The sequence below is a fragment of the Panicum virgatum genome, chromosome 2N (genome assembly GCF_016808335.1).
Source record: "Panicum virgatum strain AP13 chromosome 2N, P.virgatum_v5, whole genome shotgun sequence".
Lineage (NCBI taxonomy): Eukaryota > Viridiplantae > Streptophyta > Magnoliopsida > Poales > Poaceae > Panicum > Panicum virgatum.
The window spans coordinates 51,875,699-51,898,890 of NC_053146.1; the positions used below are offsets into that span (position 1 = coordinate 51,875,699).

The 23,192-nt window shown below is 47.5% G+C and overlaps 2 protein-coding genes across 7 annotated transcripts; both read left to right on the forward strand.

Annotated features, from left to right (window-relative positions):
* The first annotated feature begins 909 nt into the window (after positions 1 to 909).
* LOC120661133 (calcium-transporting ATPase 5, plasma membrane-type-like) lies at positions 910 to 16,746 on the forward strand. Of its 6 annotated transcripts, none has more exons than XM_039939849.1 (35): positions 910 to 1,030; positions 1,106 to 1,342; positions 1,942 to 2,058; positions 2,140 to 2,182; positions 2,641 to 2,756; positions 2,855 to 2,986; positions 3,309 to 3,398; positions 3,492 to 3,561; positions 3,748 to 3,818; positions 3,905 to 3,988; positions 4,079 to 4,156; positions 4,241 to 4,312; positions 4,512 to 4,595; positions 4,685 to 4,767; positions 4,876 to 4,984; positions 5,086 to 5,141; positions 5,219 to 5,261; positions 5,357 to 5,440; positions 5,673 to 5,810; positions 5,983 to 6,048; positions 6,124 to 6,222; positions 6,671 to 6,781; positions 6,854 to 7,018; positions 7,464 to 7,523; positions 7,820 to 7,984; positions 13,963 to 14,079; positions 14,163 to 14,261; positions 14,576 to 14,713; positions 15,135 to 15,235; positions 15,351 to 15,396; positions 15,485 to 15,619; positions 15,843 to 15,950; positions 16,016 to 16,107; positions 16,215 to 16,312; positions 16,434 to 16,746. In XM_039939849.1, the coding sequence occupies exons 2-35, from the start codon at positions 1,169 to 1,171 to the stop codon at positions 16,457 to 16,459; spliced, it is 3,270 nt and encodes a 1,089-aa protein (XP_039795783.1). In that variant the 5' UTR covers positions 910 to 1,030; positions 1,106 to 1,168; the 3' UTR covers positions 16,460 to 16,746. The 6 variants fall into 6 exon arrangements, with proteins under 6 accessions (XP_039795783.1, XP_039795784.1, XP_039795785.1 ...); XM_039939850.1 differs by having other exon boundaries at positions 6,124 to 6,219; XM_039939851.1 differs by lacking the exon at positions 7,820 to 7,984.
* Positions 16,735 to 17,914, forward strand: LOC120662739 (proline-rich receptor-like protein kinase PERK2). Its single transcript, XM_039941823.1, has 2 exons — positions 16,735 to 16,847; positions 17,422 to 17,914. Exons 1-2 carry the CDS (start codon positions 16,735 to 16,737, stop codon positions 17,912 to 17,914), a joined length of 606 nt encoding a protein of 201 aa, XP_039797757.1.
* The last annotated feature ends 5,278 nt before the right edge of the window (positions 17,915 to 23,192 follow it).

The window sequence follows — 23,192 nt, forward strand, 5'->3', positions numbered from 1 at the left end:
CCTGTCTTTTGCATTTGGATCCGATCAGATCGTCGAAACGCATGCGCTGCTCTGTTGTTTTCTCACAAGTTGGTTCATTCTCCAGGGAAGACCTGGTGCAAAGCAATTTCTTCCTTTGCATAGAAGTAACCACGCCTTCATGGTCCCTGAAGATGTCACCTCTCTGTTGTCAGTCATGACTCCAGAGCGAAGGAAATGAGCGAGCAATTCATCGTTTTTGACATTTGAAACTTGAGGAGCAAGGACTACTGACCACGTAGTTGTTGTATCTTTTTTTTTTAGGAAGAACAAGAGAACTAAAAACTGGGGACAAAAGAGTCATGCATAGAATCTTTTTAAAAATTTTAGACTCGTCACATCAAAGAGAATTTTGCTATTTAGAATTATTAAATAAAATCTATTTACAAAATTTTTTATACAGCGGAATTATAAATCGCGAGACGAATCTAATAAACCTACTTAATTCATGATTGGTAACAATGATGCTATAGTAACCACCCGCTAATTATAAATTTATTAGGCTTATTAGATTCATCCCGCGATTTACAACCATCCGTGCAAAAGGTTTTGTAAATAAATTTTATTTAATACTCCTAAATAGCAAGATTATAATAAATAAAATTTTGGGAGGCTTATTCCACTCACAGATGCTTCAAGTACAGTGACGACATTTCAAAAAAAAAAGTACAGTGACGAGGCCCGTTTCAATCAAATCTCATGAATTCTGGCTTTTACAACACTGAACTGTGGGCCATCCTGTTCGGCCCCCAGCTGTAAGCCACTGCCACAGCTACCCCCTCACCGACGTGTGGGCCAAGAAACAGTTCCGTCCCGACATGTCAGTCACGGGCGAAGAGCCGCGCCCGCACCTTCGCCGATTCTTCCCCACGCGCTCCTGGTCGCTACGGCTCCCCGATAAATCAGCAGAAAGCCCGCGCGCACGCAGACTGATGCTCGCTCGCTCACGCCGGAAGAGGAGAGGGGGCCCGGAGCCGAAGGCGAATCGGTTGGAGCGCGCGCGAAACCCGAGGTGAGGCGATCGCCGCCGCCCGATCCTTCCTGAATGAATGGCTGTTCTGATCGGCCCCGTGCGTGCTGCTAGCAGGTTGCCCAGTGATCGGTGCCTCGGCGTCGTCAGTCCTTCCTGCGGAGCGGCGCGCGGGCTCCGATGGCCTCAGGGACGGGGAGTTCTCCGCCGCCGGAGACCGGCGCGCCGCCAGTGGCGGCGGCGGCGACAGCGGAAGAGAAGTTGGAGCAGGCGGTGGAGGGAGCAGAGGAGGAAGAGGACGCGTTCGATATACCCAGTAAGAACGCGTCGCACGATCGCCTGCGACGGTGGAGGGTACGGCGTCTCGTCTCGACCAATACAGCTTGATTCAAATTCAGCTCCTATTTTGAGTTGGGGATGAAATTCCCATGCGCTTGAACTGAAATGGGCGGTAGTCGGTAGATGATTAATTGACGATAAGATTTTCGAAAATCATCAGTTTAACACATTGTGTTAGGGTGATGCTTGAAAAGTTCCTTCTCTCTGTCCGTCTGCGTCCCAAAAGTCACCTCTCGATTTATCCTCTGATCGTGATGGTCTTCACTGAACTTAAAGAGTCATGATGGATGGACGCTGGGTGCTGATGGAACTATGGAAGGATCAGTTCATGTTACAAGTCTTTGGGTACTCACCTCGTGGTCGTAGTGTTGGAGATATTCCTGTATGCACGCTGGTGGCAGATAACAGGAAACTCTCTTGGCTATGTGATTTTCCTTGAATATAGTAACACATTTTTTAGTCCTCATAGTTGTTACCCGTAGTTTTAAGGGAAAATTAGGTAAAAATTGCTGCATTGTTTGATATATAGGAGTCGGTACTTAGGACTGCATGTTCTCTTACAGAGTGTTGATGCGTGATACTTGGAATGACCTTGTCTTTTCTCTTCATTTCAGCAAGCTGCTCTGGTCCTCAATGCTTCTCGTCGTTTTAGGTACACTCTAGACCTGGAAAGGGAGGAGGAGAAAGAGAACTTAAAAAGAATGATACGAGCTCATGCACAAGTGATACGAGTAATATCTCATTGGCTAGTTGACAGAACATTTTCTTTTCTGAAGTAAATGCATTGTTCACTCCAAGTCTGAGTTCTTCAGGCAGTATTTCTTTTCAAGGAGGCTGGCCAGAAGAATCTAGGAGGTACTACTTTTAACATCTTACTTCTAAGCTTAATGGAAGATTCCACCATCCCTAAAAATGGTCATGTAACAAGGGAAAATTTCATGTAAATGGTGACACGGCAATGGCAGGCGAACACAATGTAACTTAACATTTTTATGAATGTTCCATTTGTACTAATTGTTATGTCATGGTAATTTCCTTCTTTCATTTAATATGTCAAATTTGACATGGCTGATTCATCTTAGTTACCCTCAACCTCATACCTCTTGCACATTTTCCTGATTATATGAACTTCTATGTCATATTTATTCATGTGCTAGTATTTACTTTGCACGACATATGTTACCTTGAACTATATCTTTTTATTACCATATATAATCTGGTCACTCTTATCAAAATATGTCCTCTGCCTTGTTCCTTTTTTGAATTAATTTTCATTATACAATTGTGATGTTTTAGATGCTTTTTCTAAGCAGAATCTTACAGCAGCATAAAACTTGAGACACTCTCTCAGAGATTTCCAGTTGATCTAAAAAAGCTCACGATGCTGAACAGAGACCATGACACCTTTATTTTCCAGGAGGTTGGAGGGGTAGGTTCGATTGAAAATTTACTTGTATTTATATCTTATTTTCCTACTTGTCATTCTGCAATTTGATGACATGTTTCTCACATAATAATCCCAATTAGGTTAGGGGGCTTTCAGATTTACTAAAGAGTAACTTAAACAAAGGAGTTAGTCCAGATGAGGATGAATTGTTGCGGAGGAGAGATATTTTTGGGGCAAACACATATCCACGCAAGAAAAGGAGAAGCATATGGGTACACGATTTCCTAAGCTATGTCTTCTTTTTAGCGAGGGTTGCTGTCCTCTGTTTTGAAATAACAATCCTTGTTTAGTTATTCTGCAGAGCTGTCTTATTTCCTGTGTTCCTCTTTATTCTGCCACTGAGACAGGGTATTAATTATATTTTGGAAGAAGTAGAGGTTTAATAATTCTAAATTTATATGTGGTATTTGCAAAACTAAAATTTATAACATAAATACACATCAACGTATATTTATTCTTCACTAGAACTTTATTTCTTGAAATGTAAGCAGCTTGTGTCTTCAAATTTAATATTTATTATTTTCTTATTTGCAGCGTTTTGTATTTGAAGCTTGTCAGGATTTAACTCTTGTTATTCTAATGGTAGCTGCTGCTATATCATTATCACTGGGCATGGCAACAGAGGTACTTTTTATGACACTCTGATGGTCTTTCCTCCTCTATATTGGCAGTCATTTCGTCTTAACTTCCCTTCGGAAAATAATTTTGATTAATTAGGGTGCAAAAGACGGATGGTATGATGGTGGAAGCATATTTTTTGCTGTTTTTCTTGTAATATTCGTTACAGGTAAAAAGTTGTGTTTAACAGTTTGCTCCCTCCCTTCTTTAAATGTTATCTGAGTTCCATGCACAAACTAGCTCATTGATTGGCTTGGATAATTGGTTAAGATAGGAATTATACATTATCTTCCCTCCTGTTACAGTACCATGAGTCATCATGTTCTGATGCATTGTCTCTTCACAATTTTCTTAGCTACCAGTGATTATAGACAATCTCTTCAGTTTCAACATCTGAATGAGGAGAAACAAAATATACAAGTTGAGGTATGTGTGCGATCATTTTGGATATTAGTTCTTGGTATGGAATTCATTCTATGGCAGTACATATGACTTATTGTGACCTTGATTAGGTCATCAGAGGTGGTAAAAGAATAGGAGCTTCAATATTTGACCTTGTTGTCGGTGACGTGGTTCCCCTCAAAATTGGTGACCAAGTAATACCTTATATATTCTGCTCTATGTATATCTGAGTTCCTTTTCCTTTTCCCCTAAAAATTGAAGTGGTTATGTGCATTCATCTTTAGGTTCCAGCAGATGGTATATTGATATCTGGTCATTCTCTTGCAATTGATGAATCCAGTATGACTGGGGAATCCAAAATTGTAAGTGTTGATAAAAAAACTAAAACGTTCAATTGTTTCCCAAAATCTGCCTTACTATGTTTCATTACAATGTATCACGATCAGGTTCATAAGGACCAAAGGGCCCCTTTCTTGATGTCTGGTTGTAAGGTTGCAGATGGTTATGGCTCTATGCTGGTGAGCATCACTCTATTTTTTTAGGGCTTGCTGAATATAACTTAGTTGAGTGTTTCGAAGTGTAGATGATGAGCTGAGTGTGTTGCTTTCTTATTAACTGGTTTTCTTGTACAGTTACATGTGTTGGTTGCTAGTTGCTACTATCTCATTCGTTCTGAACACTAACATAATCTTTTTGATTTTGCTGTCAAACACAAAGGTAACTGGTGTGGGTACCAATACTGAATGGGGTATGCTGATGGCTAACCTTTCAGAGGATGTTGGTGAAGAAACCCCACTACAGGTCGGTTTATTGCCATATGGATTGCATATGTAGTATGAAACTGTATTGGTTCAATTTGATGATCCATGCTCCCACTTGCACTGAAATAGGTGCGTTTGAATGGTGTCGCTACTCTTATTGGTATTGTGGGTTTGTCAGTTGCTGCTGCTGTTCTAGTCGTGCTTTGGATAAGGTTTGTTTGAGACTTAGTTGCCATGGTCATATGTTATATTTTACACAGTTATACAGTTGTTCCAAGATATATTTCTTACAAGGACCCTTCTTTTCCCCTAAATTCCAGATATTTTACTGGACATACCAAAAATTCAGATGGGACTACTCAATTTGTGGCTGGAACAACTGGTGTAAAGCAGGGATTTATGGGGGCAATTAGAATTATAACAATCGCTGTATGTGTTGCTAGTTAGTTTTTTGGCTTAATGTTATAAATCATGATCTGGCTCTGGCTGCAGCTTTTACAATATTTTCTGCTTATATCCTTTGCTGGTAGGTGACTATTGTGGTCGTTGCTGTTCCTGAAGGACTTCCTTTAGCAGTAACGTTGACGTATGGATTGTTTATTTTATACAAGGTAATTAGAATTTTCAGCTACATTACACTGTTGACGCTTTATTTGGTTTCAGCCTTGCATATTCAATGAGGAAGATGATGCAAGACAAGGCTCTGGTAAAACCTTCAGACAGATTTACAAACCAAGCCTTTATATGAGGCAGTATATTTCCTTTTGTATCATTATGGTTTTTTCATGGTTTTTTATTCAGGTGAGACGACTCTCATCTTGTGAAACAATGGGATCAGCAACCACTATTTGCAGTGACAAAACTGGAACTCTTACCACGAATAAGGTTTGTGAAGTCAATATGCACTCACCACAAAAATGCCGTATATTTTCCCTGCGTCTTGGGAATCATGTGCTGTACATGATGGTGCTACTTCATGTTTATTTCAATTAAATCCAAGAGCATGTCTTCTTACTTTTGCCTAACTGTGAAGCCCATGATGGCATAAAGTTTGTGACACCTCAAATTCATCTATTTGACTATTTCTTTTGGTACCTTGTTTGTATTGATCTTCTAGATGACAGTTGTTGAAGCATATTTTGGTGGAACAAAATTTGATCCTTGTGATAATACTGGCATGATGTGTACCAGTGTGACAGCTCTACTTATTGAAGGAATTGCACAGAACACGAACGGGACTGTGTTTCGGCCAGAGGTAATAATCCCATAAAATTTCCTGTGTACTGTTTGCATGATTTAGTTGATATGTTACATTGACATCCAGCTGTTAAGTTATATTGTTATGGATCGCATGACATTGATCCTATACCATTTCCATAGCATGTCAAACAATTGAATCCATGTTAATATGTATTTTCTGTCTATAGGATGGAGGAGCTGCTGAAGTTACTGGTTCACCAACTGAAAAAGCTATTCTTTCTTGGGGCCTAATGGTACTGTGTATCCACTCATTTACTGAGAGTTATTTCCTTCAAGCTCTTTAGTTGATTTAGCATTTACTTGTATAGATTGGGATGGATTTCAAGGATGTGAGATCGAAATCTTCAATTATTCATGTTCACCCTTTTAATTCAGAGAAGAAGTGTGGAGGCGTTGCATTGCAGGTGGTAAGCTTCTTCTGTTGTACTGAAATTGTTGGTGATGGAAATAGTCTCTTATTGAACAAGAAATAATCCTTTCTGCTCTTGATAGTTTCTAGTGAAACTAATAAGGTCATAAAACTAAGTATTTGGCTCAGTGCAGATTTGGACTTTTCAATCGAATTTTGTACAGTGCTCGGTAGATTTCCAGATCTCGTTATGATTCTTATGCTGATATAATATTACCCAAGTGTCTATTGGATACTTTGTCACATTTTCATCTGACCCTGACAATATTGGTGCTTATTTCTTCTTTGTTTGGGTCTCCTTTTGTTAGATGTAAAGATGCCTATACACTGAAGTTCTATAAGACGAATGTTTTTCTTAATGACAATATTTGTTTCGTGATGCTCTTTCCTATTCCCTGTTAGGTCCTCTTACCTCATTGCTCTTTTGTTTGTGCACCTATCGGCAGTCAGATACTGAGGTTCACATCCATTGGAAAGGGGCAGCTGAGATACTGTTAGCATCTTGCAGAAGCTGGCTTTCAACTGACGGTTCAGTTCAGCCAATGAGTTCCAGCAAGGTTCATATGAGCCAGCTTTTTTAGTTCTTTCTTATTACTGTAGTATTATTAATTTCAGAGTATTGTTTTCAGCATAGGGAATTTAAGAAATGGATTGATGATATGGCAATGAGTTCGCTGCGTTGTGTCGCTTTTGCGTATTGCCCTTGCGAGCCCAAAATGGTCCCAACTGAATCTCTAGATAAGTGGAAGTTGCCTGAGGATGATCTCACTCTTATTGGGGTGCTCGGAATAAAGGTAGCTTCTTCTGAACCTGTCTTTTTATACCTCTCCTTAGTACTTGAATAGTTTGACCTTCTATTACATCTGTATTCTCTTTTTTCCATGAAAAAGTTATTTCCACTGTTTGAATTCAGGAATTTATGTAATACAGCTTCAACTAGCAACAAAATGTTCAGTTCCATGTCACTAGCTGCATGTTCTTAACATCATTCCCAAGTCCCATAAGTATGGCAGAAATGAGAAGCTATTAAGAGTACAATGATGAAGAAAATTGTTCTTGATACTGTGTATTTTTTTAAGGGCCTGCTCTGTGTTTAGATTATTCTGTAAAGTAGCTCTCATTTTGTTTATTACCTCGTGCAGGAACATATTCTTCTCATATATATTTGTCCACATATTATAACCTCCTAGTGATTGAATTCAATATTCACCCTTCTATTAAGAGTTTCTTCTTCTGTAGGATCCTTGTCGACCAGGTGTGAGGAATGCTGTACAATTATGCAGTATTGCTGGTGTAAAGGTTTGGTGTTATCTGTACTCATTTAGTCATTTATGTTCCACTCTAACTTTTTAGTACCATGCATCTTCTGTATTTAAGCTGCTCATTCTAGTCTGAGTTTATATTGGTTAATCTAGAAAATGAATCATGAATTCATGATTGGGAGTTAGCTCTTCGGCTCATATTGCACTTTAAATAGAATAGTACTTGCAATGTGCAAATGTTTGTGTTCATTTTATGAACATAATTTGCTTCTCACGACTTCTTAAACATTTATTTTTAATGTTATCCTTATATATTTTAGTTTCCTGTTTTAGGTACGCATGGTCACAGGAGATAATGTTGAAACAGCAAAGGCTATAGCTTTGGAGTGTGGAATATTAGATACTAAAGATGCTGCTTCAGAACCTATTGTAATAGAGGGAAAAGTGTTCCGTGATATGTCTGAAGCTGCACGAGAAGAAATCGTTGAGAAAATTACAGTACTCTCTCTCTCTCTCTCTCTCTGAGTTCGTTAGATTTTTAGGCCTTTAAATGCCATAATAAATGATATATACATGTTAGAAATACAACAATATAATTAATAATAATCATTTTCACATGTATACTAACACGGCATTATATCTATGAAAATGTATTCAAGGATTGATAGACATGATGTTATGACCGGCGTCCAGTATGCTAGGAGGAGGCCCATTAGTGGCTAGGCGTAGGAGATTAGATGGGCTTGGCCCAGTTATTTACCTTATTCCTTTATAAACATTGTAACGTACTTGGTTTGGATTAAGCAAGAGCAATCATATCGCTCGGCTTCCCTCAGGGAGCCGGGAGACCCTAACCCTCGCCGCCACCTGCCTCCTCCCCTCGCGCGACCACAGCGCCCAGAAGCCGTCGGGCGCGCGTCGTCCTCCGTCCTCCTTCTCACGCCTACAACCTGCGCCCACGTCTTAGTAGGGATCCGATTTCCTATCAATCTGGTATCAGGGATCTCTGGTTCGATCATGTCTTCTTCTCCTACGCCCACCTCCCAACCGCCGCCACCATCGCCGGCCGCGACGCTTCCCCAGACGACCGGCGCCCCACCACCTCCCTCGACGGGCGCACCGCTGCTAGGTGCGCCAGGGGCTTCCGGAGTGCTGACCGCCCCATCGCCGGCCACCCCAATTGTCTTCACCCCGGAGCAGATGACCGTGGCGATCATGGACCTAGGGCAGGCTGTGGCGGGCATCCGGTCCTTCCTCGCGGGATCCTATGCGCCGCAGCCGCAGCTGCCGCCGGTTCCGCCTCCACCGCCGCCCCACCGCCTCTGCCGTCGCCCGCGGCCACGACAACGTACCAGTACGGGATGCCCTTCGACGGGACGGTGTCACACTCCACGTCCACCGCGCCGCCTCCGTCCCAGGGCGTTCCCATCCAGCAGATCCGTTTCCCGCTGTCGCCTTCACCGCTGCCGGCTTGGCTTAATGGGACGACGGTGCCCATCTACACGGCGCCTACCCCACAGCCGTACCTGCAGCCGCCCCCGATCACTGGGTCGCACGTGGCGCACGGCGGCGTTCCAGCCTCGGGCGTCATCTACGGCGGGATGGACGGCACACTCATTACGGGCTCCAGCCTGTTTCCGCCGTTCCCCGCCACAACGTCGCCGCCGGACCACGAGGGCGCGGCCTTTCCCTCGCTGTCTCAGGAGCCGCCGCCCCCTCGGTTCTACAAGCTGGAGTTCTCCACGTACGACGGCACGGCTGACCCCCTGAACTGGTTGAATTAGTGTGAACAGTTCTTCCGGGGTCAGCGCACGCTCGCCTCCGACCGCACCTGGCTCGCTTCCTACCATCTTCGGGGAGCGGCCCAGACGTGGTACTACGCCCTCGAGCAGGACGAGGGCATGCCAGAGTGGGAACGCTTCAAGGACCTCTTCAGTCTACACTTCGGGCCCCCGATCCGTGGCAGCAGACTGGCTGAGCTGGGCCGTCTCCCGTTCACCTCGACAGTCCAGGACTTCACTGACCGGTTCCAGGCGATGGCGTGCCACACCCAGAACTTGTCTTCGCACCAGTGCGCTGAGCTCTTCGTCGGTGGCCTCCCCGATCACATTCGGGTGGACGTGGAGCTGCGCGACCCCCAGGATCTGCAGACGGCCATGTACTACGCCCGGGCGTTTGAGCGTCGAGCGGCCGCCATGCAGCCGTCGCCACAGCCTCGGAACGCTCGACCTCCGCAGCGCCCAGCGCCACTATCGGCGCGCCCGCCGGGTGGAGCCCCGGCCGCGCCCAACCCGGCCCCGGCGGCAAACCGCCCCTTTCGCCGTCTCACGCCGGCCGAGCAGCTGGAGCACCGCCGCCAAGGGCTATGCTTCAACTGCGACGAGCCCTATGTTCCCGGGCACATGTGTCAGCGGCTCTTCTACTTGGAGTCTGGGGACTACATCGTCGAGGACGAGCCGGCGGCTGACGCGGCGGCAGGGGCTGCGCCTCTGGAGGTGGAGGCCGCACAGGAGCCGGACCCAGCTAATGCCTTCGTTATCTCCCTCCATGCACTTCCAGGCATCCGTACGGACAACACCATGCTCCTTCCGGTGGTAATCCAGGGAGAACGTCTTCTGGCACTACTCGATACCGGCTCCACCCACAACTTCCTCCAGGACGACATCATGCGCCGCCTGGGGATGCAGCACTCCGGAGGGGAGCACCTCCGCGTCACTGTCGCCAACGGAGATTGCCTACCCTGCGCGGGCGTCGCCCGCAACGTTCCCATCACCATCGGGGGCGATGCGTTCTCCATCACCTGCGTCAGCCTCAACTTGGGCTGCTTCGACTGCATCCTTGACGTCAACTACCTCCGCATCCTGGGGGCCATCCTCTGGGATTTCGAAGCCATGACGATGGCTTTCTGGCGCGACGGTCGCCACATCTGCTGGAAGGGCGTGGGCGCCCCCACCTCGGTCGCGCCTCAGCAACGCGCGCTGGCGGCCATCGCAAATGCCCAGCAGCCCATGCTGGATCGCCTCCTACAGTAGCACAGCGCCGTCTTCGAGGAGACGCAGGGCCTCCCTCCGGTGCGGCCGTACGACCACCGCATTCACCTCCTACCGGATACCGCTCCCGTTGCTGTGCGGTCGTACCGCTACCCGCAGCTACAGAAGGACGAGCTGGAGCGGCAGGTCAAGGCCATGCTTGCCCAGGGCATCATCCGGCCTAGTACCTCGCCGTTCTCTGCGCCCGTGCTCCTTGTCCGGAAGCCGGACAACACTTGGCGTTTCTGCATCAACTACCGCACCCTCAACGCCATGACGTCCAAGGACAAGTTTCCCATCCCGGTGGTACTCGAGCTCCTCGACGAGCTCTTTGGGGCTCGCTTCTTCACCAAGCTCGATCTACGTTTGGGCTATCACCAGGTGCGAATGCACCCCGATGACATCGCCAAGACGGCGTTCCGGACTCACCAGGGCCATTACGAGTTCCTGGTCATGCCGTTCGGACTCTGCAACGCCCCGGCGACTTTCCAGGCGCTGATGAACGACGTCCTGCGCCCCTACCTATGGAGGTTTGTGCTGGGTTTTTTCGACGACATACTAATCTACAGCTCGTCGTGGGCGGAGCACCTCCAGCACGTCGCCATCGTCCTCAACGAGCTTCGGGCGCATCGTCTCCACCTTAAGCGCTCGAAGTGCTCGTTCGGGGCGACATCCGTGGCCTATGCGGGCCACGTCATCTCCAAGGACGGCGTCGCCATGGACGCCGACAAGGTCGCGGCGGTCGCTGCGTGGCCGCAGCCGCGCTCCGCCCGGGGCCTCCGGGGTTTCCTGGGCTTGGCGGGCTACTACAGGAAGTTCATCCAGGACTTCGGCGTCATCGCGGCGCCCCTGACGCGCCTCCTGCGCCGCGACGCGTTCTCCTGGGATGAGGAGGCCGAGGCGGCCTTCCAGGCGCTCAAGGGCGCACTCACCACCGGGCCCGTCGTCTAGATGCCGAACTTCGACGAGCTGTTCATGGTGGACAGCGACGCCTCGGGTGTGGGGTTTGGTGCGGTCCTCCACCAAGCGGCAGGCCCCATCGCCTTCTTCAGCCGGCCATTCGCTGCTCGCCACCTCAAGCTGGCGGCCTACGAGCGGAAGCTCATCGGTCTGGTGCAGGCAGTACGCCATTGGCGTCCATATCTCTGGAGCGCCACTTTCTCATTCGCACTGACCATTACAGCTTGAAGTTTCTGTTAGACCAGCGCTTGTCGACCGTGCCGCAACACCAGTGGATCAGCAAGCTGTTCGGTTTCGACTTCGCCGTTGAGTACCGTCCGGGGCGCCTCAACATCGTGGCGGACGCCTTGACCTGCCGCGACGCCGAGGGCGCAGTCGAGGAGGACAACAGCCTGGGCGCGGCATGCGTCCTCTTCGGGCCCTCCTTCGCGTTCATCGACGACATCCGCCGTGCTACGGCGACCGCTGAGGACGCCCAGCTGCTACGCCGGCGCCTGGAGGCCGGTGAGCTGCCGGCGCCGTGGCGTTTTGACGACGGCCTTCTCCTGCACGGCAGCCGTCTCTTCGTCGCCGACCACGCCGACTTGCGCCACCAGGTGCTTCTGCTCGCACACTCCGCGGGGCATGAGGGCGTGCAAAAGACGCTGCATCGGCTACGCTCTGACTTCTACATTCCCGGCGATCGTGCCCTGGTCCAGGACTGGGTGCTATCCTGCAGTACTTGTCAACACAACAAGACGGAGACCCTGCCGCCGGCGGGGCTGCTGCAGCCGCTGGAGGTGCCGTCTCAGGTGTGGGCGGACATCTCCATGGACTTCATCGAGGGCCTTCCCAAGGTAGGGGGCAAGTCGGTCATACTCACGGTGGTCGTCCGCTTCTCCAAGTACGCACACTTCATTGCGCTCGGCCACCCCTACACAGCGTCCTCTGTCGCCCGCGCCTTCTTCGATGGCATTGTACGTCTACACGGCTTTCCGTCCTCCATCGTCAGCGACAGAGACCCGGTGTTCACTGGCCACGTCTGGCGCGACCTCTTCAAGATGGCCGGCATCAAGCTGCGCATGAGCACGGCCTTCCATCCGCAAACTGACAGCCAGTCCGAGGTGGTCAACAAGGTGATCGCCATGTACTTGCGCTATGTTACAGGTGATCGACCGCGAGCTTGGGTGGACTGGCTCGCCTGGGCGGAGTACTGCTACAACATGTCCTTCCACACCGCCCTCCGCGCCACCCCGTTCGATGTGGTCTATGGCCGCCCCCCGCCGCCCATCTTGCCGTACACGCCGGGGACGGCCAGGACCGAGGCTGCGGACGCCCTCCTCCGCAGCAGGGACGAGATACTCGCCGAGATGCGCCAGCGTCTCCTGCAGGCGCAGCAGCTGTCCAAGAAGTACTACGACGCCAATCACCGGGAGGTGGAGTTCGCCGTTGGGGGTTGGGTCTGGCTGCGGCTGTTACATAGAACAGCGCAGTCCCTGGACCCCAGCGCCCGGCGCAAGCTGGGACCCCGTTATGCCGGGCCGTTCCAGGTGTTTGAGCGTATCGGCAGCGTCGCCTACCGTCTACAGCTCCCGCAAGGCGCCCGCATCCACGACGTCTTCCATGTGGGGCTGCTGAAGCGCCACCGAGGTGATCCGCCTACCGCGCCGACCGCCATGCCACCGGTCCTCGATGGGCGCATCCTTCCTGCGCCAGAGCGTGCTCTACAGGCGCAGCTTCGCCGTGGTGCCTGGCGCGTGTTGATCAAGTGGCGTGGTCTACCTGATGAAGATGCGACGTGGGAGCCCCTTGATGAATTCCGGGGCCATTTTCCGGACTTCCAGCTCGAGGACGAGCTATTTGCGCAGGCGGGGAGAGATGTTATGACTGGCGTCCAGTACGCTAGGAGGAGGCCCATTAGTGGCTAGGCGCAGGAGATTAGATGGGCTTGGCCCAGTTATTTACCTTATTCCTTTATAAACATTGTAACGTACTTGGTTTGGATTAAGCAAGAGCAATCATATCGCTCGGCTTCCCTCAGGGAGCCGGGAGACCCTAACCCTAGCCGCCACGTGCCTCCTCCCCTCGCGCGACCACGGCGCCCAGAAGCCGTCGGGCGCGCGTCGTCCTCCGTCCTCCTCCTTCTCACGCCTACAACCTGCGCCCACGTCTTGGTAGGGATCCGATTCCTATCACATGAGACCTTGTCTACTGATCAAGATGTAATAGATATGGGTACTGTTTTCTATCTCAAAGAAGGCTCATGTCAAACTGGAAGTGACTAAACTATAATGTTCTGCGCTGACAATTGATATTTCTCCTGGCTTTATAATGGAACCAGAGAATATTTGCGATGACTTATTGACTTTCTATTTTACTTAACACATGCATTACTTGAGCAAAAATAAAAACTAGATGTTTAGCTGGATATAATATAAAGCTCCTCAACGACTCAAGGTACCTTTGAATTTTCTAATATCAGCAACTCAACCAACTATCTTTTTTCAGGTAATGGGTAGATCTTCTCCAAATGACAAACTTCTGCTTGTTCAATCTTTGAAAAGAAAAGGTCATGTTGTAGCTGTTACTGGTGATGGCACCAATGATGCTCCTGCATTGCATGAGGCCAGTCTGCAATTTTGTCATTTCTCTAACAGCGTTAACCTACAGTAACTTTCTCCTAATCCTGATTTTTTTTTGTCATATAGGCTGATATAGGGCTTTCAATGGGTATCTCAGGAACAGAAGTTGCTAAGGAAAGCTCAGATATTATAATCTTGGATGATGACTTCACCTCTGTAGTCAAGGTTGTCGTCTCTAACTTCAAAGCATAAGGAACTCTAATAAAGGATTGACTTATCTCAGTGTTAGTATTGTCACAGCATGATGCATTTATCAGAATTTATAACATCACAGTTCGTCAATGCAGCATATTATCAAATCATTTGGTCATATCTCTTGTGATCTTGCTGTTAGTTGGCATACACATTAGTAGAATCAATTAAGCTTTATAGTTATTGTAGAGCCCATAGCCGTCAGAGATTCTAGTTGGTTTCAACAGTTATTTCAACTTTTTTCTAGAATAGCGTATGAAAATTTATTTCGAAATTCTCCTTTGCAGGTTGTTCGATGGGGCCGGTCTGTTTATGCAAATATTCAGAAATTCATCCAATTCCAACTTACTGTTAATGTTGCTGCTCTAGTGATAAATGTGGTTGCTGCTATGTCCTCAGGGGATGTTCCTCTGAATGCCGTTGAGGTTCGGATTTCCCCCTTGACCTGTGCAATAAGAATCTAGGATAAATGGTACTTTTAGTTAATTTTCTCCCTTTCACTTTTAGTCTTTATTTACTTAATGGCCCCTCGGTGCAGTGTATGGTGACCATTCTTTCCTTCTATTAATACAAAGGCATGCACTCCCTTGTGAACTTTTTATTTAATTTCTATATAACTAATCCGCTTTTCACTGAGTAGTTTAGCTTGTCATGTGTATGAAAAGTATACTGAAAAATCCTTTCTGTTTATCAGAAAACATTGAATACGGATTATTACAACAGATTGTTATTTTTTTAGAAAAATATAGCAAACCACTAAATGTAGACCTTTCAGGAATATAATTGGTACATTTCATGCAAATGATGTTCAGATTTTTTTTTTATCTTACTGTCCCCCCTTGGCAGCTTCTTTGGGTGAACCTTATCATGGACACACTGGGAGCTCTTGCATTGGCAACCGAACCACCAATAGACAACCTAATGAAGAGGCATCCTGTTGGTCGAAGGCATGGCACAACATCCTCGATAGCTATGAACACTTTTGTTTTGTCTACTCTGTTCTATTATGTAGTTGGGTGTAGTGCAAAAGCAGCATGATATACTTCTAATTCACTTCTGCAGGGAACCTCTTGTGACAAATATTATGTGGAGAAACATCTTTATCCAGGTGTCTAGTTGTCTGCTCATATTTATGTATCGAAGTATGCCCTGTTGAATGAGCTCCTATTAGTTTTTATATATTGATTTCATTGCAGGCTCTTTACCAGATAGCAGTTCTTCTCATCTTCAATTTTGATGGCAAAAGGATTCTGCATTTACAGAATGAAAGTAGGGAGCATGCTGATAAAATGAAAAACACCTTTGTCTTCAATGCATTTGTCTTTTGCCAAGTAAGTTTGTTGCCCCCACCCGTTCAAGATTTCAGCAATAAGACTGTTTCCAGTTTTCGAGCTATCCTTGTGTGGCTTCAGCATATGCTAGCTATAACAAAGCATTTGTATTATATAGCTTATTAGAAGCTCGGCAGATGTTATTATATCGGGGTACATATTCTTAGCACATGTAGTAAGCCGTACAATTGTTTTCCCATACCTGCTGTGCCATTTGTGTCAGATCTTCAATGAGTTTAATGCTCGCAAGCCTGAAGAGAAGAATGTCTTCAAGGGGGTTACAAACAACCACCTTTTCATGGGCATAGCGGGTGCAACTACTGGGCTTCAGGTAACATGCCATTTGAATGCTTTTACATGGTTGGACAGAGCGCCAGTATTAACACTGTCTATCAGATATTGATAATTGAGTTCCTGGGGAAGTTTTTCGATACTGCTAGACTCAATTGGAGACTATGGCTTCTGTCAGTTGCTATTGGTGCAGTGAGGTATGCAAGCATGCTACTGAACCTGATTCGATAATAGCCCGATCGTCCTCCACTCATTTACATCTCGTATATAGCTACATTCTGATGTGTGCCCATTTTCAATCCAGTTGGCCACTGGCCTATCTCGGGAAATTCATTCCCGTGCCCGTCAGGCCATTCCAAACCTACTTCAAGCGTTGTTCTTGTCGTAGAAAACCACGCCAAGGTAACTCACGGGCATATGTATAGACCCCAATCATTTTTTGCATTGCTTATCTAGCTACTACATTTAGCAAGTTTACACTAGTCCCTACCCTGCACTTTAGCATTGCATTTGCATGTTGCAGATGAAGAGCAGGGCGGCAGGAGCTGAGGTTTAGCAGGGACGCCAGAAGCGCAGCGCTGCAGCTGAATGGCGTTTACTAAGGGCTTGCGCATTTCCCTACCAATTAGGTGCACGCGCATCCAGGCAGAAATAAGGCCCTGCTTGGTGCGCGACGCGCTGCACCGAAGATGTACATGCCCGTGCAGCCGTGCTAGTGCCCCTTTTCAATCCTTCGCAAATTTTTTGAGACTATTGCTCGTGAATCTCCATCGAGTTGAACTGAGGTTATTGGTTAGCTAGTTCTGCTGTTTTAACTGCATGCAATGCAATTGCTATCCCCTTCAATTGTGCTCGTTTCTGCCGCGGTGCGGCCTGATCACCAGGAACAGTCACGAATCAAGAGCGCCAATGCCGCGGACACGGCGCTCCAGGAGCTGTATTTTGTTTGAGTAGCGCTAGTAGCACTACAAAAAAAATCTTCAATGCATAAAGTACTAAACAAAGTATATTTATAAATTTTTTTTATGGATGAGTATAACTTTTCGCGACGAATCTAATGACAGTAATTAATCGATGATTGGCTACAATGATGCTACAGTAACCATCCTCTAATCGTGCGGTCAAAGACTTTATTAGATTTGTCTCGCGAAGTAATGCAGGGGTTGTGAAGTTAGTTTTGTAAATTGACTTTATTTAGTACCTCTAATTATTGATTAAATTTGTGCTACGTGTGCTACGGACAAAACCAAACAGTGCCTTGGAGTCTTAAGTATAGATGTCCATGCAGCCCGCAGTCCGTTAGCCTGCCCGAAGCATGACCAATTTGGCCCGGCCCAAGCACGGCTCGGCCCGCTCCTCACCGGGCCCGGGCTGGCCCGGCCCGTCAACCGTGCCCGGGCTTAGGCCGCCACCCTAGCCCGTGGGCTGGCACGTCCCGGCACGAAATTAACAAGCTGGCCCGACAGAGGCCCGCTTACACCAACAGCCCATAATGAAATCCCCCACTCCAGCCCAACAACCTCCACCTCCCTCCCTCAATCCCTCCGCCCCCTTCCGTTCTTCAGCAGTCAGCCCACCGCCCCCACCCCTCTCCAACCTCAACCACCAGCGCCGCCGTCGTTTGCCCCGTCGGCCGACGCCTTCGGCTCCGGGCTCCAGGCTTCACCTCCGGCGCTGCTCCCCATCCTCTTCTCCACCTCCGGCGCCACTCAACCACCAGCGCCGCTCACCCCGTCGCCCGTCGCTTGCTCCCCCAACTCCCTGCGGCGCTGCTCCCCAGATCTCCACCTCCGGGCTCCGGCGTTGCTCCCCAGATCTCCACCTCCGGGCTCCAGTGCTGCTCCCCCTCCTCTCCTCCACCTCCGGCACTGCGGCGGCCAACGGGGACTGCGGCGGGCGGCGGCAACAGCACCACCGGGCGTGTGGCACTGCGACGGCCGGTGGGTGCAGGAGTGCGCCACTGCGGCGGCGACTAGCATGGCGGGCGACGGCGGCGGCCAATAGGCACGGCGGCGACCGGGCGACACGGGGCCCATCGCCTCCGTGCTTTTCGGGCTTGCCTGGCACGAAAATGGGCCCGTGGACTCGTGCTTAGGCCGCCAGTGCAGCCCGTGGGCTAGCCCGGCCCGGCACGGTGGGATATAGGGCCGGGCCAGGCACGACCCGGTGAAAGGCGGGCCCAAGCTCGGGCCGAGCCGGGCCGCCCGAATGGACATCTATATCTCCAGAGGAGATGAGAAAACCTGTGATATCGGTACCGGGAGCCTAACACGAATGTCCATTGAGGCAGGGTCTGAACTGCAAAACATCCCTCCGCACAGGCGAGCACTCCGCAGTTGCAGGGCCTCCCCACCTGGAGCAAGCGGGCCCACCGCGGGGTCCAGAGTCCAATCTGACCAAGCCACGACGCCTCCGGGACCGGGAAGAACGAGCTCGTGGGCCCCGTCGGCGTGGAGGCACTCCCCATGACCAGATTTTTTTGTGCACAATTACAGTACAAAATCTCGCAACCGCCTTTGCCGTCTGATACACAGTTTACATGGAGATCTGGGTGATCTTATTTTAAGTTCTATCTCACATCGAATATTTTGATGCTAATTAAAAAAATTAAATATAAATTAATTATAAACTAACCGCATGAATGGAGAGTTTATTCACAAGACGAATCTATTAGCCTAATTAATCAATAATTAGCACGGGAGTTAATGATGAGCTATTTAAATTTAAATTTAATTATATTCAATACTTCTAATTAGCATCAACCATCCAATGTTACGAAATTTAAAATAAACCCATATTAATATTTCTTTTTTTTGAAGCAAACCATATTAATATTTCTACATCAACAGGTGAGCTGACTGAAGGTGGCGCTACCGGTACAGGGCTCATGATGCCTCACCCTTTTGACATGACTAACCTCGTGTTCATTTTAGACCGTACTTGCAATTCTTTGCTCCTCGATGTTGCGCCAAATTTCAATGCAAAGAGTACTAGGTTATAGCACTAATTTCCCCCCGGATATTCTAGTTACTGAAAAACAATTAAAAAGCGATGCTTACCACTTTCAATTCATTCAAAACAATGGACTGCAATGGTCGGAGCTCGGAGATGTCAGATGGGGATTTCCCTTCCTCGCAAAAAAAAGGATTTCCCTAGCGTCTTGGACGGATTGGACGGGATGGGCCCACTTGGTCATAAAGCTTGTTCGGTTGGACTGATTGGACCGGAGGAGAAAGTGAAAAATGAACCGGAACCGCTGCGTTTTTTTCTTTTTTTATATTTAAAAAATTAAAATTTCAAAAATATGTGTCCGTTTCAGGAAATTGCGAAAATGGGCCCTTGTCGCCGCGACAGACCCTTTTGGTAAAATTTTTTTTACAAACAAGTTCCTGGGCCGCGCAGCACGGGGACTCGGCGGCAGGGGGGCCGGTTGCCCTCCCCCAACGGGCGACAGGGGGGCCTGTCGCCCTCCCCTCGGGTGATAGGGTCCCCCCTCTCTATATAAGGCCTCCACCCCCATTTTCTACTCTTTTGAGCTCAAAAATTCCACCAAAAATCCAGAAAAAAAGAGAGAGGGGTGAGCAGAAGGGAAGCGGAGAAGCCCTGCCGGATTGCGCACTTGTGATCTGTAGTTAATTATATTTAACTTATATATTTTCCATTGCTATTGTAGAGTAATTAAATTTAATTAGTGCTATAGTAGAACCATTTAACTACGAGTTTAAGGATATCTTAGTTACGTAGTAGTAAATTAGTTTAGGAAATTAAGATTACGCGTTTATTATTTCAATTGCAGTACTATTAGAGACGTGTTTATAAATTAGTTATGATTTAGACTAGAATTTCGGATATGCAGTATAGAATTTGAGTGTTATCACGTAGTTATGAATACTCATATGTTGTAGTTAAAATTCGTACTTAGTTTGTACGGATGATTGAATAATATAGTGAAGTAAAGATTATGATTCGATAAGTATTTGGTGATGTACAGATATGTCGAGCAAGATGCAGTTTCAAGTATTTTTTGGTAACTGTAACATTTTGTATGGACCAAAAGGAGTAGACCTTTCTGCCTTTAAGTGCACATCTAGCGCCATAGATAAACCTCTAGAGAGGAGTTTTGGTTCTATATATAAGTGGCTGCAGCGTAGATTCCGTGTTGATCCGGAGGCACATGTGATGACCGTCCATGCTCTTGTGAATTGGGAGGTAGAAGGTGATTTATGGGAATTGATAATGATACATAGCATTGATGACTGGCAGAAGTACATGCAAGCAGCTCTAGAACGTGGGTGGCCTATGGCAATTCTTGTTCAAACTCGGGAGAAGATACGAAATGAAATCCAACATGGTGCAGATCAAGCAACTCCGAGTATTCAAAGAGGTGGTGCAGATCAAGCAACTCCGAGTATTCAAAGGGAGACAAACTATATTGAGCAAGATGAGTCATAAGAGATAGAGAACCCAAACATCGGACCATAGGGCCTTGCTGATGAGGGAGAGAGGATACATAGCATCGTGGACGAGATGGAGGCAGAAGACCATGCCGCAATGGAGATGGAAGAACATGAGGGCTCATCTGATGACGAGCAGTACTCATTGCCAAAAGAGTGGAAGGAGCATGGTTTTGGCAATCATGTCGTAGAAGACGTACGACATCAGGAGTGGGAGTACAGAGGGAATGAAGTGGTGCAAGGTGCAACATATCCAAACATTGAAGCCGTAAAAGATGCTGTGAGAATGTGGGCAATATCATTGAAGCAAGAATTTAGAGTCGTGAAGTCTGGCAGTAAAGTATATGAGGTGAAGTGTGTGAATGCTGGATGTCCATGACGAGTACATGCATTCAAGGGTAGATAGAAGTCGAACTGGAAATGTTCCATTGTGACAGAGCACACTTGTTTGCTGTCAGAAGTTCAGGTATCACATCGCAATATATCATGCGACTTTGTTGCAAAGCAAATATATGGGTTGATTATGGACAACCTAAATTATGAGCCAAAAATGATTGTTCGACATATTGAGCAAACTTATCAGTACAACATTAGTTATTTGAAGGCATGGCGGGCTAAACAAAAGGTGTTCGAGATGCGGTTCGGCACATACGAGGCATCATATGATAACCTACCTCAAATGTTATCCTATGTTGTTGCTAGAAACCCTGGAAGTTTCTATGACACTTACCTAGTGCCAACCGTGAGGAGGGGACAAAGCTTTGTGCTTTGAGCCTTCTTTTGCCTAGGTGCATGTGTGAGAGCTTTTCAGTATTGTCTTCCGGTTTTATGCATTAATGGGACATTTCTGACGGGAAGGTACAAAGGACAAATACTCACCGCAATCGGGGTAGACTGCAACCACCAAATAGTACCGGTCGCCTTTGCATTTGTTGAGAATGAGAACACAGAAAGTTGGTATTGGTTCCTAGAACGAGTGAAGATTCATGTTGTTGCCGCCCGTCCAGATGTGTGCCTTATAAGTGATAGGCACACAGATCTGCTACAAGCAATTATGAAATTACAAGTCGGAAATGGAACAACGCCTCCATTATGGCCAGATGTGCAAAACAGGTGGTGCATTAGGCATATAGGTGCAAACTTCTTTGACCACTTCAAGAACAAGGAACTAAATGACTTGTTCAAGAGGTTGTGCACTCAGAATCAGCAGAGAAAATTTAATGCTTTGTGGCAGATGCTTGATCAGCTAACTGCGGAGCAAGTGAAGGCAAGGGCAGCAGGAACCAGCAGTAGCCAGTCAGCAGATGCAAGGGCTTCTTTGGAGAAGCCATTTTCGCACTGGATTCGAGGTGCACCGAAGGAGAAATGGTCATTCGTTTATGATACAAACGGAGTGTGGTACGGTATCTAGACAACAAACCACGCAGAATGTTTCAATATGGTGATGCGATGTTGTCGTGGCTTTCCTCTCGTGGGAATTGTTGAGTTCATCATGTATAGATGCATGAAGTATTTCAGAGAGCGATACATGGCTGCAACCATAAACATGAGCAACCCCCAAATTCAGTTTTGCACAAGAGTGACACAATATATGCAAGACAAGATAGCAAAGGCCAGACAACACCGCGTCATATCGACGGGTACAAGGGAGCATAGATTTGAGGTGCTATACAAGGATAGAACTAGTCGTGGCATCCGTAGAGATAGGGTGGTGCAAGAGAGTTTAATTAGAGCAGATGGCACTGCCCGCTGCACCTGCATGAAGCCAAAGTTATTGCATTTGTCCTGTTCGCACGTCATTGCCGCTTGTGCAGAATCTGGGTTGCAGCCCGGAGTATTTGTGTCACCCTATTTCAGCAAGGAGGCAGCTACATCCACCTGGGGACATGAAGTATACGGGATTGGCATAGTTGGACCCTTTATTACGGACCGGGAGGTTAAGACTTATGTTCCTGATCCAGCCGCTAAGAAAGGCAAAGGCCGTCGTCAGACGCGTCGTATAAGAAATGGTATGGACGAGTCCGAGGCAAGCAAGGCACAAAAGCGTTGCAGCCAATGTGGAGCATTGGGTCACAACTACAAAAGGTGTCCTTAGAATGCAATTCATGGTGATGCAGACGCTGGTCCTTCTGGAAATCCAACAGATGGAGCACCTCCTACGTTCAGACCACCATTGCCGAGAATTGCTCGTGGAAGGCACTCAGTGTCGTGATTTAAGTCATTGTAAGTTCATTCTGTCGACTCGGTGCTCTTGCTTGGTGGCACAATCCAAAACATATAAGGTGTTATATTGTTGAATGTGTTTTTATACGTATGTTTACCTTTGTACTAATCGTGCAACCCTATTTGAATGTTTTAATGCAGGTATGGGCTCGTTGCTAGACCCTGTTTTCGACGCGAGCCACCGGTCTTTCACCGCATCAGTTCAGCGCCGAGCCCTTGGAGTGCTACGACCGCGTCCACCAGGAGAGGTCATCTCTATACACCAACATTGGGTCGAAAGGTATGTATTTAAATTTTATATGTTAGTTCCATTGTTTATTTTATAATATTTGTAATATTTGTACTCACTTTTCTTCGTTTGTTCCATTGTTTCAGGTTACGTGAGTGCAGTCTACTGACTCTAGGCCGTCTTGTGGAGGGTGGGATTGTGAAGCTCGACCGATCCCTCCTGACGGCGCTAGTGGATAGATGGAGGCCGGAGACTCACACGTTCCACCTCCCATGTGGGGAGTTGACTCCGACGCAGCAGGACGTGACCTACCTACTGGGTCTCCCTATCGTCGGTGATGCCGTAGGTCCGCGTGTGGTGCCGGCTTCATGGAAGG

Coding starts and splice junctions, on each gene's coding strand:
- LOC120661133 (XM_039939849.1), top strand. CDS start 1,169: ATGGCCTCAGGGACGGGGAGTTCTCCGCCGCCGGAGACCGGCGCGCCG. Junction 3,399..3,491: donor CACTGGGCATGGCAACAGAG/GTACTTTTTATG, acceptor TTGATTAATTAG/GGTGCAAAAGACGGATGGTA. Junction 4,157..4,240: donor TGACTGGGGAATCCAAAATT/GTAAGTGTTGAT, acceptor TATCACGATCAG/GTTCATAAGGACCAAAGGGC.
- LOC120662739 (XM_039941823.1), top strand. CDS start 16,735: ATGCAATTGCTATCCCCTTCAATTGTGCTCGTTTCTGCCGCGGTGCGG. Junction 16,848..17,421: donor GACACGGCGCTCCAGGAGCT/GTATTTTGTTTG, acceptor CCCCCACTCCAG/CCCAACAACCTCCACCTCCC.